Source organism: Balaenoptera musculus, chromosome 5, assembly GCF_009873245.2.
Source record: "Balaenoptera musculus isolate JJ_BM4_2016_0621 chromosome 5, mBalMus1.pri.v3, whole genome shotgun sequence".
NCBI classification, from domain to species: domain Eukaryota; kingdom Metazoa; phylum Chordata; class Mammalia; order Artiodactyla; family Balaenopteridae; genus Balaenoptera; species Balaenoptera musculus.
Genome location: NC_045789.1, coordinates 8,948,569 through 8,965,530, shown reverse-complemented (window position 1 = coordinate 8,965,530; position 16,962 = coordinate 8,948,569). Strand labels below are relative to the sequence as shown.

The following is a 16,962-nucleotide window of genomic DNA, read 5'->3' as shown; positions in this document are numbered from 1 at the left end:
TGTGGCCACAGCACCGTGCGAAGGATCAAGAGGAACAAATACAAGTAAAAAGTACAAACCTTCTCCTCGAGAAACTTATACTCTGGTCCAAGAGCAGATAAACACACAAAGACAAATAGCACAAAAACCTTCTAAGAAGCTGGCATCACACAACATAGGTGAAGGGTGAAAGAAGACATGCTCAAAGGAGCGCTCGTGACAGGAAGGAATGAGCTTGGTCTTAGGTGGCGGGAACGAAGGGCACAGAGGGCTCGAGAAGGCTCGCAGTGGGAATATGTGAGCCAAACGTTCCCCTCTTGCTTGCTTCTGTCCTTTAACTCATGACCGTACAACTCTTCACATCTGCTTTGGTTCTGGCCTATAAAAATCCGAGGGGAACGCTGGGCCCACCTTGCACCCATCACCACTGGATTAACGTGTATGTGTGTAAAGTGCTAGGGGTCAGCCATAACCACGGGGCCCCCACATGGACCCCGAATCCACGGCAGGCGGGCTATGGCAGGTGCCGTGACCTCTGCTGTCCATCTCTCTCTTCTCACGGATGATGGCCAAGGACCACTCCATCAGCCCTTCTTGAGATGGCTGTCTAGTGATTACCAACCTCACCACCTTCCTTGTCTTCCCCGTGAAGGGTTCCCAGACTTAGTCTAGTATTTTTGCACTGGTGGTAGGAATACTTCCTTTGAGCTCTCTGGAATACCCTGATAAGTGTTTTTCTGCATGGACTTCCCTGAGAAAAAAGGGCTGACTGACTGAATCTAAAAATAACCCTTTACCAACTCTCACTAGGTACCCTTTGTTTTTGCTCTGCCCGGGGCAAATGTTTATAAAAATATGGAATATGTGGTCATTTATACAATATCATAGAAATACACTAAATTTCCTGAGACTCTTCCTTCCAAATAGAGAATGAGAGAGAAGAACAGAGGAAAGAGGTTTGGTGGGCATTTGGGTCGTTATGTGGCTCTGAGTTTTCTTTGAGATTCTCATCTCTTGTCTACAAAAGAACTTTCTTTCTTTGACATAAGCTTCACGGAAAGCATGCCCTATTTCTAAAGGGTTAGAGAAGGTTTCAAAGGAGAAGTAGGATGCCAGCAGCCGTTCCTTGTTCTCATAAAAGCACACTGTCTGAACTGTTGTCTTGTCAGCACTAAGAGTTAAAAAAAATAAGAGCACAGGGAAGCAAGTTTTCAAAGAAACACTTGCAAAATTCTGCAGCTGCTGAGCCAAGAAACTAGCCTCAATTTCCATGATGTCATCAGCTATTTTCCCAGTGGTCTCCAAGGTGGGTACGAGGCAATTCGCTGGGGTGTGAGATGAAAACATTAAAACTTCTAGGCAGGTGATAAGAAAGTGTTAGAATTCTATTTGTATTTATTTTTATCCAAATATTTCAAATTCTATGCTGTGTATGTTTTTACAAGTGTACTTATTACACCACTACACACACACACTTTATAAATAAAAATACACTAGGGTGTGTCATCAAAGTTTTCATTGATATGTGTACATAATCAAAAAGCTGAATGCTGCTGACTAGTCCTTTGCTCACATTGAAGGTATTTGGTTAAAAAAAAAAAAACATTAATTAGCATAAGATCACACCCACTTTTTTACCATTATTCTCAATGACAGAAACATAAATGTATCCATGTAAACTAAAAAAGCGGAGTTTGCATCCTTAGGCCTCCAAATAATAATTGTTTTCTAGACTGATTTGCAGTGTACATGAACTGCACTCTGCCATCGTGCAGCACAGAAATATTTTGGAAAATTATTTCCCATATCATCGCCTTTCCTGCCTCCTTAAGTACGGAAATTCTGTTCATTATTAATATGTTGAGAATTTGGGAATCAAGAGTTTAGCTACAGGAGTTCTGTGATGTTACACAGCCATCGTGAAAGAAGGGATGCACTTCTAACTGCATCGGGGTCAGATGGGTTCCACGCTGTATTCTATAGGAATGTGTATTTGATGTAAAAGTTATTTCTGAAGTACACATGTATGTGGCGTGAGGGCGGTGGCAGAGTGGCTAAGAGGGTTATTGTGAGGACTAAATGAACTGCCGTAGAGGAAAAGCACTTGGAATTGTGCCTAGCACAGACAGCTTCTGAAGTGTTAGCAGTTATTGTTATTATTGCGCCTATTAATATCATTATCGCCATGCAATACACACATATAGCTTATGTCTTAAGTATCCTTTTACTTACATATGAATAACATTTTTTCTATATTTAATAGCATATTAAAATATATTAAGTAACATACTTTCTATATTTTACCAACTGACCCTAGTGGTGATTTGATAATGACTTGATGTAAATGCTTCACAAAGCCAAATGAATTTTCGGTTGGGGAGGAACAATATTGGTTAAGAAGCAGGATAACAGAAGAGAGAATGCGAACAGGATAACGCATCACTTACTAAGATTTCAGAGGCGCAGCTCTGTCGTTGGAAAGGATGGACTTTTAAGCATGTTACCATTAAGCATGTTGTTATATGCTCTAACGTGTAACAGACTAGCAGAAGATTATGTGTTATTGCTGAAGGGAGAAAAGCTTGCAAAAATACATCTTACACTAAGGCCTCTGGAAGGAAGTGATTAAGACGGTGCTGAAGAGAAACCGTCTTGAACAAGTGTTGGAATCTGTAACAGAGTCACGGGCAGGCAAGGGCTCCACAAGGGGTGACAGTCTTAACTCAATCATAACTCTGCCTTATGGTTTCTTGCACCTCCTACAGAAAACGCTGATGGCCATCATTTATATTTTGTACACTGTGGACTATTTGCAGGACATTTGAAACTGCAGGGAGGTTTTCTCTGCCACCTCCAAAATTTCCTGGATGTTTCTTTATGCCGTAACTTTACACATGTGCAGAAAGATATAAACTGATTTTTGTTGTAGTTGAAGAAAAATATCATTAGCCAAAGCAGAATAAACAAAATTGTTTTCTCCCCACATCTCATATGGCATGCCAAAGCCAAATACGAATTACTAACCCATTCTTGTTATTAGTGTGGCCAAGTGAGAGCTTATTGTAAATGCTTCTCCACTTCCATATGCAGAAGGGTCACTCATGCAAAATGAGAAAGTTAGTAACAGTGAAGTTGATAGCATAGAGGAGAACCTTTAGATTCTCCTTCAGGAAGATCAAGACCCACAACACCGAGGGGAGCAAAGCCTCTACCACATCTTTATAACAGAGCAGGGGATTTGGTGTTGTTCTCAAACCTACCACAATGATCACAACATCCAGACAATTCCAGAAACTCCTGAAATAGTGCAGCTTGTGAATGCGAATTTCCAATATCTCTTCCACCACATAGTAAAGGATAAAGAAACAAAAGATGATCTCACAGGCTGCCAGGAAGAAATCGAAAGTTGTGACATATCGGATCAGCTTTACAGGCTGAAACTGCCAAGATGGAATCACACCGCCTGTTGCTGGGAATTCGACCAATAACCTGCGTTGCAATAAGAACAGTTAAAACAATTAACAACATCAACAATAACAACAACGCATGGATGCAGCCAGGAAAAACATCATCTATTCTGTCCCTGCTCTAGAAGGTAACAAAACGGAGACCACAAGTCACTCCAAACTAGTGGCAAAATGTTTTTATCACAGCCAGTAACTCCATCCTTGTAGAATTCTGTGTCACAAAAACAACAAGACTTCCCAAGGCCACCCAGACCAAAGAGATTATTCCTCCTCCGTCTCCCATTTACTCTTCTGGTATTGATACCACTCAAAATGCTATACACTTATTTTTAAATGTAGAAGTTAATCAACACACAAGACTTTATAGGACTTTGATTAAATGCAAGTCCTTCAACTGGGGAATGAAGAACATAAGAAATATATGTCATCAATCAAAACATGTATGGCCTGGTTGAGAAGCAGGATGTCTCTTTCATATACATATGAAGATAGGGAATGAGTTTCTCATTCACGCATTTGGTGACACCTAACCAGCATCAGATAATTTGCCTACGGGGACCGTTTTGCTATCGGAACTTCTCAGAGCGTTATAGTGAATTGGTGCTCAGGAAATGTCTGACTGTCTGCAACACTGACATATGCTTTTACACTCACACTGATGGCACTGATCTTTAGTGCTTTACAATAACTGAAGTGAAGATGCTTCTTGCCAAATTCCCCTTTGTAGGTGTCACACTGAGAAGGTTCAACGATTCACTTAAGGGTACAATTTCCCTTCATGCTAGAAACAGACTCTCTAGATCCTTAGCTTTAAGACTTTTAAAAGATCTCCAGTCAGCGATTAGGTGTAACCATCTCTCCCTTTACAGGATGGACAGGACAGGTGGCCGCTCCTAGAACCTAAGTATCTAGGGCTCAAGCATGAGCAATAATCAAGTATAGGCAAGGACTGTAGCAAATCAGAATTGGTCAAAGAAGTGTGAAACATTTTCCTTCCCTGGCACTATCAACCTCCTGTTTTCTTCCGATTCAGTACGCCAGAGCGTAGGGGTGAGAACCACAAACTCAGGAGAGCAATACTGAAACAAAGAGCCTTGTGGCAGCCTCAGTGGGAACTCACAAGGGCAGGAAGTGGCCTCTGTGTGCTGAATCATGTCTCTCTGCCTGTTCTGGTGCTGCATCGTCAAGCCCTCCAGAAACTGAGGCAACAATGTAGAGAAATGAAGCAACTGCCTTGACGATATTCACTCTTACAGTATGGGGAGGAAGTGGAAGACATACTCATTTATACCTTCTATAAATAGACATCTCCTTAAATGTCAATCAGAGTCGCCTGCCTGCGTGCATCCTCTTTCCGTGCTCACTGGAATCATTAGGAGAAGTTCAACAATAATTGCCATAGATTTTCATTCATTTTTAGTAGTAACTATTACTTGATTTAATGTGATATTGTTTTCGGCAAAAGTGTTAGATATAAACACTGGGAGAATCCAATTGGCTATGTAAAGCGCAGTTGAGTTTAGCCTCAAAAATAATCACAAAATAAGGCTGTTATGAGAATTTAGCCTTCTTATTTGGTGGGTAAATATATGTGCGAGTAATTCATGTCAGCAACGTCTGGATGTTGCTGCCACATTCACCAGGAGGATTAAAGCGGGTGAATTCTGGACCCCCCTTGCCTTGTTCTGCATTTTTTATAGCACGTATTACCTTCTAACAGGCTATTTAATTAATTTGTTTCCTTTGCTTATTGTTTATCATCTAGTATCTCCTCCGGGTTGAATGGGAGCTCCACAAGGGCAGAGATCTTTATTCTGTTCACTGATGCATCCCAAGAGCCTTGAACAGTGCCTGGCACATATTAAGTGTCCAATAAATGTTTGCTGAATGAATGAATGGGCAAGAGGTCCCAGACAAGCCAGTGGGATCTTTGTCAGTTTCCTCGCTGTCGCCAGAACGGTCATGACGGCAACATCACAGAATCTGCGGAAGGAACTTTATGTGCCTTTGGTAGTTCTTGAGTGTGAGCAGGTACCGGGGCGCCTACTGAACACAGGCATAGCCCTGACTACTGTGCTTGCGTTCCAATCGCACGCGCATCATCTGAGAAGGGGAAACTCAGGGAAATGAGTCAAGACACGATGCCTGGGGGCCTCGGTAGCAGAGCATGGAGCACTGATCGTCCTCGTAATGGGAAAGGAGAGATGTTAGCAAAACACAGTGCTTTATCTGGGAAGGTTCCAGCCTTGGGATGAACTTGGACCAGACTTAAGGTTCTTCCTAACTCATAATATCCCCGGATCCTAACTCCCTTCCCCCAAAAACCCCTATCCCAGTAAGCTTTTGGTTTTCACCCCCCCTTGCTGTCAGCTCTGATCCTTGAAACTCTCATTTAGCCAACAGCAGGCAATGATTTTCTGGTCCAACTCCAGACTAGGATGTATATACAAATACACAGAAGTGGGAGGCATGAGTGCCCTTTATACACACCTGATCACACAGAACAGATTAATGTTGGCATTGTACACTGAAAAGTCAATAAAAGTTGCCCGGGTTCCTCGGTCCAGCCAGACATTTTTCTTGAGGTTAGCAACCTGAGCGGCTGTTTCCTCTCTTGTTCTTGACAAATCCAGGTAATAGCCAGCTCCACTATAAGTTGCAATCATTCCCCAGTGGCTACTCCCATTCAAGTCTTTTTCACTTGTGTAGATCCAACTAATTCAAAGACAAAACAAACAGGTAAAATCAGTGGCACACTTGGGGCAATTACAAAGACAATTGGTTCCTGGTAAGACAGAGTACGTAACAAATAACTGTAAGTCTCGTCAAGCTGGGTAATGTGCTTGCCATGGTGCTTTGTGCTTTCTTACATCATTCTCATATAGCTATTATGCCCATTTTAGGAATAAGGGCCCTGAGGCTTAGTGAGGTCAAGTCAGTCTCAAATCTTTTGAAGGTAGAGTCAGAAACCCACCCCAGGACAGTCTGCCTTCAGAGGCCTGTGCTATCAGCCCTCAGTTTATATGGTTGCCTTTCAGGGTGACTTACTTAGGGACTAGCTGACTCTAGGCCCCCCACAAATTGCAGCCAAAAGAGGTACAAGTTCATCAAGTGCCACCGTCAGCAACTCAACTAAATAAGACTCCACACAGCATTTGGGAGTTTAATCCACAAACATTGACAGGGCTCTCAGGAACCAGATGCTTCTTTGGTATTAATGAGGACAGAAAGATGACCTAAGATCCTTTCTCTCCCAAATTTATAATAAGTGGGGAGAGAAAAGTTGTAATTAAACACCGAAAATACAAGGTAGGTGATAATAAGAACCAAAAAAGAATTGCTCGGGCCAATCAGAGGGAAGCTAGCCTTCTTTGGAGGTTCAGCGATGATGGGAAAGGTGAACCAGAGAAGGCTTTGGAAGAAGCCACGTTGAACCTAGGCTGTGAAAGGTAAGCAGGGTTCAGACTTAGGCAGGCGGGGCCAGAGAAGTACGAGGCATCCGCCAGTCGTTCGGTTTGGCTCCCATATGATGAAGAAGAGAAGGCTGAAAGGTAGACTCTGGTCAGATGGTGAGGGGCAGGCATGAAGGGGTCCCCGCAGGGAAGGTTTCTGGAGGCACAGAACGGGGTTACTCTGGTGGCGGTGGAGAAGCCTGGAGTGGGGAGGAAGAGAGAGAGGGCACGCGTGTGGAAAAGAGCTAACACAGCGGGTCTGAGACCGCCTTTCCTTAAAGAGTCCAGGTTGGACTCGGCTGGCATCCGGAATTTCGGTGATAATCGGCTCCCTACACTGATGTAAAACTTCCTCTGACCAGAATGAGTGGCTCAGAGTGCCTAGGCTTCTGTACAAACAAGGTGGCTTACGCTGCATGCCTGCTTCCCCTCTGGGAGTCTGAGATTTGGGGATGTGCCGGGCAGAGCCTGCCTATGTAACCAGCACCAAGTCTCTGCCGAGCTTCTCGGACAGACAATGCTTCCTACATGTTGTCACAACTCGTTACTGGAGGAAGACGCATGTCTTGTGTGACTCCACTGGGAGAGGACCTTTCCAACCTGGCACCTGGTTCCCTCCAGACTTGGCCCCATGAGCCTGTCCCTTTCGCTGCTTTTGTGTATTACCTTTCACTGTAGTAAAGCTCAGCCATGAATATATGCTGAATCCTGGGAGCCCTTCCAGAGAATCGCTGAACTCAGTGAGGCTGGTCCCAGGGACCCCGACACAGCTGAGTCAGCTGTCCTTGCAAGAACCGAGAGGTGATGAGGCCTGAAGTAGAGCAGTGAGGTGGGAAGGACAAGGGAGGGCCGAGACAGGGCCACGGAGGTGACTGTCAACAGAGCCTGGCACTGATTTGGAAGTTGGGGGCAAGGGAGAGGGGACTTCTGAAAAAAGACTCGAGTCTCTTTTTGGGTAATGCAAAGATGGTGGTGCCATGAACAGGAGGAAGAACAGATCCGACAAGAAAGTGATGAGTTCCGGGACTTCCCTGGTGGTCCCGCGGCTAAGACTCCGCGCTCCCAATGCAGGGGGCCCAGGTTCGATCCCTGGTCAGGGAACTAGAACCCACATGCATGCCGCAACTAAGAGTTTGCATGCCGCAACTAAAGATCCCGCACGTGGCAAAGAAGATCCCGCGTGCTGCAACTAAGACCTGTCGCAGCAAAAAAAAAAAAAAGGCTCCACGCTCCCAATGCAGGGGGCATGGGTTCAATCCCTGGTTGGGGAACTAAGATCCCACATGCCGCGTGGCATGGCCAAAAATAAATAAAAGAGAAAAAGCGATGAGTTCGGTTTGGGGCATGTTGAGTCATCGGAGCTGGTGGGACATACAGGTGGCACACACACTCATCTTCTTTCACTAGAACATAAGCTCTGCCAAGACAGGGGATTTACTTCTGTTTTGTTTACTGCTGCTTTGTCACTCCAACCAGCACCAAGAGCATCTCTAGAAAAGGGAGACCTCACTGGGAACATGCCTGGCACATGTTAGCACGCAGACTATCTGTTGAAGAAACGATGAATCATCAAATAGAGATGAGAGTGGGAGCCATCTGAATGTCAAGGGAAAGAGTATAAAGCAAGAAAACACAGAGGCCTGAATATAGAGCCTGGCAATAAGAGATAACAAGCGGGGTGCAGAATTAAGAGGATCCGATTTCAGTGTCACTCACCAAAGTCAAAAGAACGAGCCTTCAACACGGCCGAATCCTGCAGAGGGGCTGATCAGCATGAAGGCAGGACATCGATCAGTGAATCAGCAAACTGAACAAACCCCCTGGTAGCTTCCAAGAGAGATGTCAAAAGCAAGGGCTTAAGCTTTAAGGGGTGAATCACTGGTGAGGAAAAGTGAATCGCTGGCAAGTGAAAACTATTCTTTCAAGAAGTTTGGAGTTGAACGGAAGGAGAAATGGGAGTAACTCAGACTTCGGCAGGACCAGGGATGGTTTAAATACACCCAAGAAGGATCCCTTCAGTAGCCCACCCTGTAGTGAAAATCACTTATAAGCGTCTTGGATGTTCCAGGCACCGTTCAAAGCTTTGGAAATACAGCAGTGAACGAACCAGAGTCCCTGCCCTCAGGAAGCTTGAACTCTGACGGGGAGCTGAGGGCGGTAGCACTCACCCTAGCAACATAATTAATAGGGAAGAAGCAATGTGGCGTCACAAAAGAAACATGGGTCTTGGAGTCAAGCTGGTTCCATTTACTAGCGGTGTTGTTTTTTCATCTATAAAATGGAGCTGATACCTATTTCAGAGTTGTCTGTGAAAAGTAGATGAGATAATGCATGAATTCACTTCTTAGATAGCATCTAGCACGCTATAGAGGCTGCATGAATCTCTCTTGCCAATGGCATGAGATAAAATATTAGACAAGGTACCATAGTTTATAAAGTGCAAGCGTATGCGTTGCAGGAACTGGAAAAAGGAGCATTAGTGAGCAAAATCACTATCACAACCTGGGAAAAAATGTCTTTTGAGATTCAGTCTTTTTACTCTAAATCTTCGGATGTTTAGTAAGTTTGTTCCTTATGGGTCCAGGTACTAAAGAGGGTGTGTACTGGACGATAGACAAAGAATCTGGTTATGGAAAAGGTGTTTGTCCTCATTGTGTATTAGCTAATCTGGATTCTGGTGTCTCAGTTCTCAAGAAAGGGATCTAGACGAACTGAAAGAATTAGTTTAGTGAAACTTAGAAGACAATTCTATCCACAGTGACTCACCCAGGGCCCGTGCCCCAAGATGTCGACCTTGGGACAACCTGAGAACTCTTCTCACTTTTTATAATAATTCTAGAAATAAGGACGGTCCTCCCTTAATACACAGGATGTTTTAAGTATGGTTAACAAAGAGTACCCAAAATCCCTGCAAATACGCACAATGCAGACACGTACTCAAAATTAAAAACACGCATTTGAGAAGGACAGGCTTTACACCAGACAGAATAACTGCCTCACGAGCTTATGACACACTTTAAGTAATTGTAGTGTGAACGCAAATTTATTTCTAAGAGCTAATAAAAAAGAATTTCTGTACCAAAAAACTTCCTACTAACAACCTAGTGAACCACGTTACTGGATTTATAAAAATAGGATCCAGGCACCTTAACAGAAACCTCTGAAGGTGAAGGTAGCTTCTTTCCTGTGGGGATATGGTCAGCAATTTAGCCTTCTGAAAAATAAGTATGCAGAAGCTGAAAGGGGGTAAAAAGTAAAGAAAACTTGAGAAACCAAAGTTTGGCCACGGCCTTAAGTACAAGCATTGAAGGCATCTTCTCCCTGGCGAAGGGGTTAGAGAACGAACGAACGAATGTCCGTGACAGCCCAGGGCCCGGAGCCACAGACACTTACGCGGTTCCATTTCTCGGACCGAACGGAGCCCTGTCTTCACTGCTGACAGAGTAGACGTCATAGCACTCTTTAATCTCGTCTCTCAAGTCCAGGGGGATGGAACAGGATCCATTTCTGACTCTGAGTTGCCGTATACGTGGTACCCCTAAGAGTAGGTTCTCGTAGTAGATGAAGCTCCGGTCGTCGTCTTCGGTTCTGTTGCCGGGTTGCATCTTCCAGTAGAGCCCATCCAACAAGGCGCCTTCCGCAAACTGAAAGCAAAGGCAACATTTTGGAAAAACTCTAAGCTCAGAGGCTGCCTTGCTCCTTCCTGGAATGTCTGTGTGACCAACAGTGTGGCAACTCCGTGAACAGGGTAGAGTGACAGGGCTGGGTTTTGCTGTCAGAGAGATTGGCTATTGCTCCAGTCTTCCTGCGTCATTTCCTTGCTAGCTGTGAGGCCTCGAGCATCTGTAATATCTATCTTTTGCATGGTGGTTACACCTGGCACAGAATGGGCACTTCATACGTGGCGACTCTGATTTTTACTCTGGGACTCAAGGCTGGGGAGAGGGTGCAGTTTGCAATGAATCCATAACCATGACCAATTCCACTTTCCCTTATTAAAACAGCATCCCACGTAATCATGGTTCACAGTCATCGGAGAGGAAAAGATGATAGTTTTGAAAACCAGTCTGCCATCTGATGGATCTTTAAATTGTCTGGATTATTTTGTCATAGGGTGAATGAACTCTCTAACTTCTCACCCCCCTCCTCCCCTCCATTTTTAGAGTATGGCATTCATTATCACAGAACTGTGTATGTGTGAGAAGTCTCTCATTACTTTGCCTATAGGAAAGACAGACCCAGCCATTTCTCAGTGTCTTATCCTTATCAGACAATCAATAGAGATGGAGTGATTTGCCCCCTTGAGGTGGAAAAGATTCATATTATACAAGTGTGGTTTTGGATGCCAGGTATTTTTAGGCATTATTTAGTATATTTAGGTTCTTGTGATCCAGTTCCTCTATCTTTAAAATCAATAGCTCTGACCCCAGGGTTTACTAAGAATTTTAGAAAGTATTTCCCCAGAAGGAAGTAATCATTTCCTTTCCAATTTCCCTCCCCATTTTCTTAGATTCTGAACACATCTTCCAGATCAGTTTAATATTTTTCCTATGGTATCCCTCATTGCTTATCCTCTAATACTAATGTTGGAATTTGTGACAATTTGGGGAGGGCTGGGTTGAATTTTACATTAGAGATCTTTGAAAGAATGTGCCTGCCTTGTATCAGGCACTGTTCTGGGGTACATTCCAACACCAGCAAAGAGACAAAAACAAAAAACGAAGCAAGACAAAACAATCAAATTCTGCCCTTGTGGGCCTGAACTGAATTTATGAAGCCAAATGAACAATTTTCAATAACAAGAGATCATCTGCAAATACCTTCCAGAAGTCTTCCACTGAAGAAAGAGTTTTAAAGTTAGTTTTCTCCGTTTTGGACACCGGGGTGTCCAGGAAGAGCTGGGACATGATGCGGGTATAGTAGTACACGCTGGAGCTCATCATCCCATAGGTCACTGGAAGACAGAAAGAGCCAAATGAACTCTGCCAGGGACCCTGCACACGCACTCACACGATCCCGGCGGATGGGCAGATAGCCATCCCGCCTTCCTTCCCTGCATCGCTGTTCCAGGATCCCTCCCCAGCTCTCTGGCTTACACAAGAAATGAATTAACATTGGCTTACATGAAACAAAACTGGCTTACCACTGAGTACCAGATTGAGATCAGGTGACCCCTCCTTGACGCTTGGGACCTCCCGGAGCCCTTCACCTTCACCTCCCCCCACCTCCCGGACGCCCTTCACCTTCACCTCCCCCCACCTCCCGGACGCCCTTCACCTTCACCTCCCCCCACCTCCCGGATGCCCTTCACCTTCACCTCCCCCCACATCCCGGAGCCCTTCACCTTCACCTCCACCCACCTCCCGGACGCCCTTCACCTTCACCTCCCCCCACCTCCCGGACGCCCTTCACCTTCACCTCCCCCCACCTCCCGGACGCCCTTCACCTTCACCTCCCCCCACCTCCCGGACGCCCTCACCTTCACCTCCCCCCACCTCCCGGACGCCCTTCACCTTCACCTTCACCTCCCCCCACCTCCCGGACGCCCTTCACCTTCACCTCACCTCCCCCCACTCCCGGACGCCCTTCACCTTCACCTCCCCCCACCTCCCGGACGCCCTTCACCTTCACCTCCCCCCACCTCCCGGACGCCCTTCACCTTCACCTCCCCCCCCCCACCTCCCGGACGCCCTTCACCTTCACCTCCCCCCCACCTCCCGGACGCCCTTCACCTTCACCTCACCTCCCCCCACCCCCGGACGCCCTTCACCTTCACCTCCCCCCACCTCCCGGACGCCCTCACCTTCACCTTCACCTCCCCCCACCTCCCGGACGCCCTTCACCTTCACCTTCACCTCCCCCCACCCCCGGATGCCCTTCACCTTCACCTCCCCCCACCTCCCGGACGCCCTTCACCTTCACCTCCCCCCACCTCCCGGACGCCCTTCACCTTCACCTCCCCCCACCTCCCCCCCCACCCCCTCCCCTCCCGGACGCCCTTCACCTTCACCTCCCCCCACCTCCCGGATGCCCTTCACCTTCACCCCCCCCACATCCCGGAGCCCTTCACCTTCACCTCCACCCACCTCCCGGACGCCCTTCACCTTCACCTCCCCCCACCTCCCGGATGCCCTTCACCTTCACCTCCCCCCACCTCCCGGACGCCCTTCACCTTCACCTCCCCCCACCTCCCGGACGCCCTTCACCTCCACCTCCCCCCGCCTCCCGGAGCCCTTCACCTTCACCTCCCCCCACCTCCCGGACGCCCTTCACCTTCACCTCCCCCCACCTCCCGGAGCCCCCTCCACAGGAGAGCCTGCGCCCCAGCCGACGCCACGCCCAGCTCCTCGTCCTCCGGCTGTACCCCTGCGGCTCCCTCTCGCGACGACGGCGTGGGCAGCCCACTCTCGTTCTGTTCCCACATCAACAACTCCCCGTTCTCGTCTGCCCTGCTCTGTACCCTGAGCCTGAGCCCCGCAGACCGACTGGACTCCCCTGCCTTCTGGTTTCCAGCGCATTCAGCCAACAGGAGATCTGGGGGCCCGAGGAGACAGAGAGTTGGGTTTGTTCCCAACTCCCTCCTCCCACTCCCTCACTGCCTGGGTGCAGTTTGCTGGGGACCCTCTAACGGTGGCCACCGCTGCTGGGGGCCTCTCTTCTCCCCCAGCCACACCAGGTTCACCCCACGCCATTCCCTGCCCTTGTCCCTCCAGGCCCGGAGGTGGGAACCTTCCCCAAGAGCCTCATGTCCCCTCGTTGGCTCCTATGACCCTGCCGCCACGCCTCTGTACACGGTCCTTTCGTTGAACTCCCATAATTGCCGCTGTGAGTCTCCCATCTCTTTCCTTCTGGGATGCTAACAGACGCATCTGCCTCCCACCCACCTGTCAGCTCTTGCGTGGCACACTCGAAACTCAAGCCACAGCCCTGACGTGAAGACTTGCTGCTCTTACAGCCCATTCTGAATGGTCCTGGAGAAAGGTGGGGAGATCATGTACGGGCTCAGCAGGTCACAGGAGATCAGGGTTTGAGTCTGGGTCATGGCTCTCACTTGCTGTACAAGCTGTACAACTTGCTCAGACTTTCTAAGCTTTAGTTGCCTCTTCTGTAAGGAATAATGAGCTATCTCATGGGAGTTTTGGGGGGTGCTTTAAAAAAAATAACTAAATGGGACTTCCCTGGTGGTTCCAGTGGTTGAGAATCCGCCTTCCAACGCAGGGGATGCAGGTTCGAACCCGGGTCGGGGAACTAAGATCCCACATGCCGCGGGGCAACGAAGCCCGCACGCTGCAACTACTGAGCCCGCATGCTCCGGAACCTGTGCGCCACAAGTAGAGAGCCCGCGTGCCGCGAAGTAGAGCCCACACACCGCAACAAAGACCCAGCACAGCCAAAATTAAAAATAAATAAATAAATAAAGGGAAAGAAGAGGCAGAACAGCATTTCTTAAAAAAAAAAAAAAACAACTAGAAATTATCCAATACAGTGGTTGACACTTAAATGTCCAATAATGGTGGTTCTTCCTCCTTAACCAGATCGCTACAACATATCTATTAAAAATTTCAGCACTTTGACGAGTGCTGTCTTATGCTGAACTCTAATGATTGCTGGTATCATACGCTTTCCTTTTACGCTTCTTTTGACCACAGAGGTTTTAGAGGTCTTTTGACCACAGTTCTCAACACCCAGCAAGCAATGAATACTTAGCTGATTCTGTAATAATCTTGAGGCAGCATAAAATGCATTTTAAAACCTCATATTAAGTGATTTGGGGATTACATCTTTCCTTCACCTGGTCCCCCTCCCTAACCAAGCATCATAGAGAATTAAGATTAAAAGAGAGGAGTGGATAATAGTGATCCAAACACAAGTGTGTCTGTGGGTCCAGCTCGAGCAGTCAGTGAAGCAATAAGCACACACAACCACATGGCTCGTGTGCCGCATCTAGAGGGGAAGGGACCTCTTCCAGTCCTCCATCACCTGTCATCCTATGACCCACTAATTAGGACAAGAACACTCCTCTTCCAGTGTGCCATGCCCTGTCACCTCTTCAAACTGCACTGGACCGGAGTTCAGGGTTTGGACTTTTAATCCACTGATGGGACAAGGTGTTGGACATGAAGATGAGCAAGTTGTGATCTCTGTCCTCAAGAAGAGGAGCTCATGGTGTCCCCAGGGGGAGCACTGCCTACCAGCTCCCACAGAGGGGCGGACAAGGTACAGTGTGTTCTGCAAAGGCCTCCTTCAGATCCAAAGCTGATACCATGCTGAAGAGGAGTTGTGAAGGCTCCCCAAAGCCCACTAAATGATTACTATATTGATTTTTGGAATTAATTTGAAATTAGAAATTTCTCTGGATTGGCTGATTAATGTAGATCACTCTCAAATGTTTTTACCTGTGGAGTTTTTTTGGTTGTTGAAAAAGAATTATGACAAATTATTTAAATTTTTCGATTTATAAATATGCAATATGTATGTATTTTAGCCACTGATTTTAAAATGCATCTCCTTTATTGTCCTGTACTTTTTTAAAAATAAATTTTATTTATTTATTTATTTACTTATGGCTGTGTTGGGTCTTCGTTTCTGTGCGAGGGCTTTCTCTAGTTGCGGCAAGTGGGGGCCACTCTTCATCGCGGTGCGCGGGCCTCTCACTATCGCGGCCTCTCTTGTTGCGGAGCACAGGCTCCAGTCGTGCAGGCTCAATAGTTGTGGCTCACGGGCCTAGTTGCTCCGCGGCATGTGGGATCTTCCCAGACCAGGGCTCGAACCCGTGTCCCCTGCATTGGCAGGCAGATTCTCAACCACTGCGCCACCAGGGCTTCCCTGTCCTATACTTTTAATATTGATTGCTTTTGAAATTCTCAGGACCTGTATGGAATTTAATAGCTTCACTGAAAGGGAAGGGATACATCCTCTTGGCTCTGCAGTGCCACCTGCTGGACATCCAGAGAAACGATGCCACCTAGTGTTGACGGGGATGATGATTTTAACACCTTCAATCAGCTAAGGTTAACTCCGTCCCTCCCTCGTGCCGGGCAGTGGGCTGGTCCAAGGCATATCTTCGAGTGACAGCTCCACACACTCCAGGGGTCAGCTGCATCACGAGTCCAGCTAGGCTGTAGCTAAAGGACCCCCTGGGATTTGAAATCAGAACGATTCGGGTTTGAGTTTAAGATTTCCTTCACCCTTAAGTCAGCCTCTGTGTTCATAATTGTGGGTCTCGGTATCTTGGGATCTTGGTCAAGTATTTAATTTTTCTGAGCTTGAGTTTCATTATCTAGAAAATGGGAATAATAACATCTAAGGCTTTTGTGTGTTCACTGGGAGAAATGTATGTGAACACAGATTTTGCATACTGTTAAATGCAATAGAAATGTAAGACTGTTATATCGTTTCTCCTTTCAGTCCCTGATGGGGAAAGCCCACTTGGAAGGTAACATACACTCTTTAAATGAACTGAATTGTAAAGAAAAAAGTTACAGCATGAAATAACCATAAACGAGGATCAGAAAGGAGAGGAAAAATTTTAAAAATATAAGGTAAAGGACACATATATCCTATGTGCATATATTTTTTTCTGCTATTTAGTCCTTGTCTTAACTCTCAGATTCGATTTTCTATGAAATAAGCCAGAATAAAAAAACATTATCACAGCATCACCAACTAATCAGCATGTAAACTAACTAAAGCTGTCTTAAAACATGGTCTCATTTAAAAATAGGCTATAGACACCATTTTATTCTTAATATGGTTGAAAAAATACAGGCTTAAATACTAAAAACTATATAAAGGGGATTGCACTGTATAAACTCCAAGTCAGTGGAATAAAAAACAAAGAAAAAATTTCCAATGTAACAAAAAGAAAAAGAGAAATGAAAAATAACAAGAAAGTGTAAAAGAGAGGAAGAATAAGATGGCAGAAATTTGACAAACGCATGAAGCGTAAAGAGCTTAAACTTACTAGATGACAAAGTCTTAAATATTGGTTACAAAATTTAAAAATGTATTTTTAGAATTTTTATGAGACCCATTCAAAATGAAGTTAAAAATAAAGGAATGAG

At 46.2% G+C, this 16,962-nt stretch overlaps 1 protein-coding gene across 1 annotated transcript in view; it reads right to left on the bottom strand.

Moving 5' to 3' along the window:
* The window catches only part of PKD2 (polycystin 2, transient receptor potential cation channel), a 55,405-nt gene that overhangs the window by 20,038 nt on the left and 18,405 nt on the right, over positions 1-16,962 (bottom strand). The window contains exons 3-6 of the mRNA XM_036852874.1: positions 11,719-11,852; positions 10,292-10,542; positions 5,937-6,161; positions 3,240-3,468 (exon numbers count right to left, since the gene is read on the bottom strand). Coding sequence (XP_036708769.1) covers positions 3,240-3,468; positions 5,937-6,161; positions 10,292-10,542; positions 11,719-11,852 — 839 coding nt within the window. The remainder of the gene's footprint in view (positions 1-3,239; positions 3,469-5,936; positions 6,162-10,291; positions 10,543-11,718; positions 11,853-16,962) is intronic.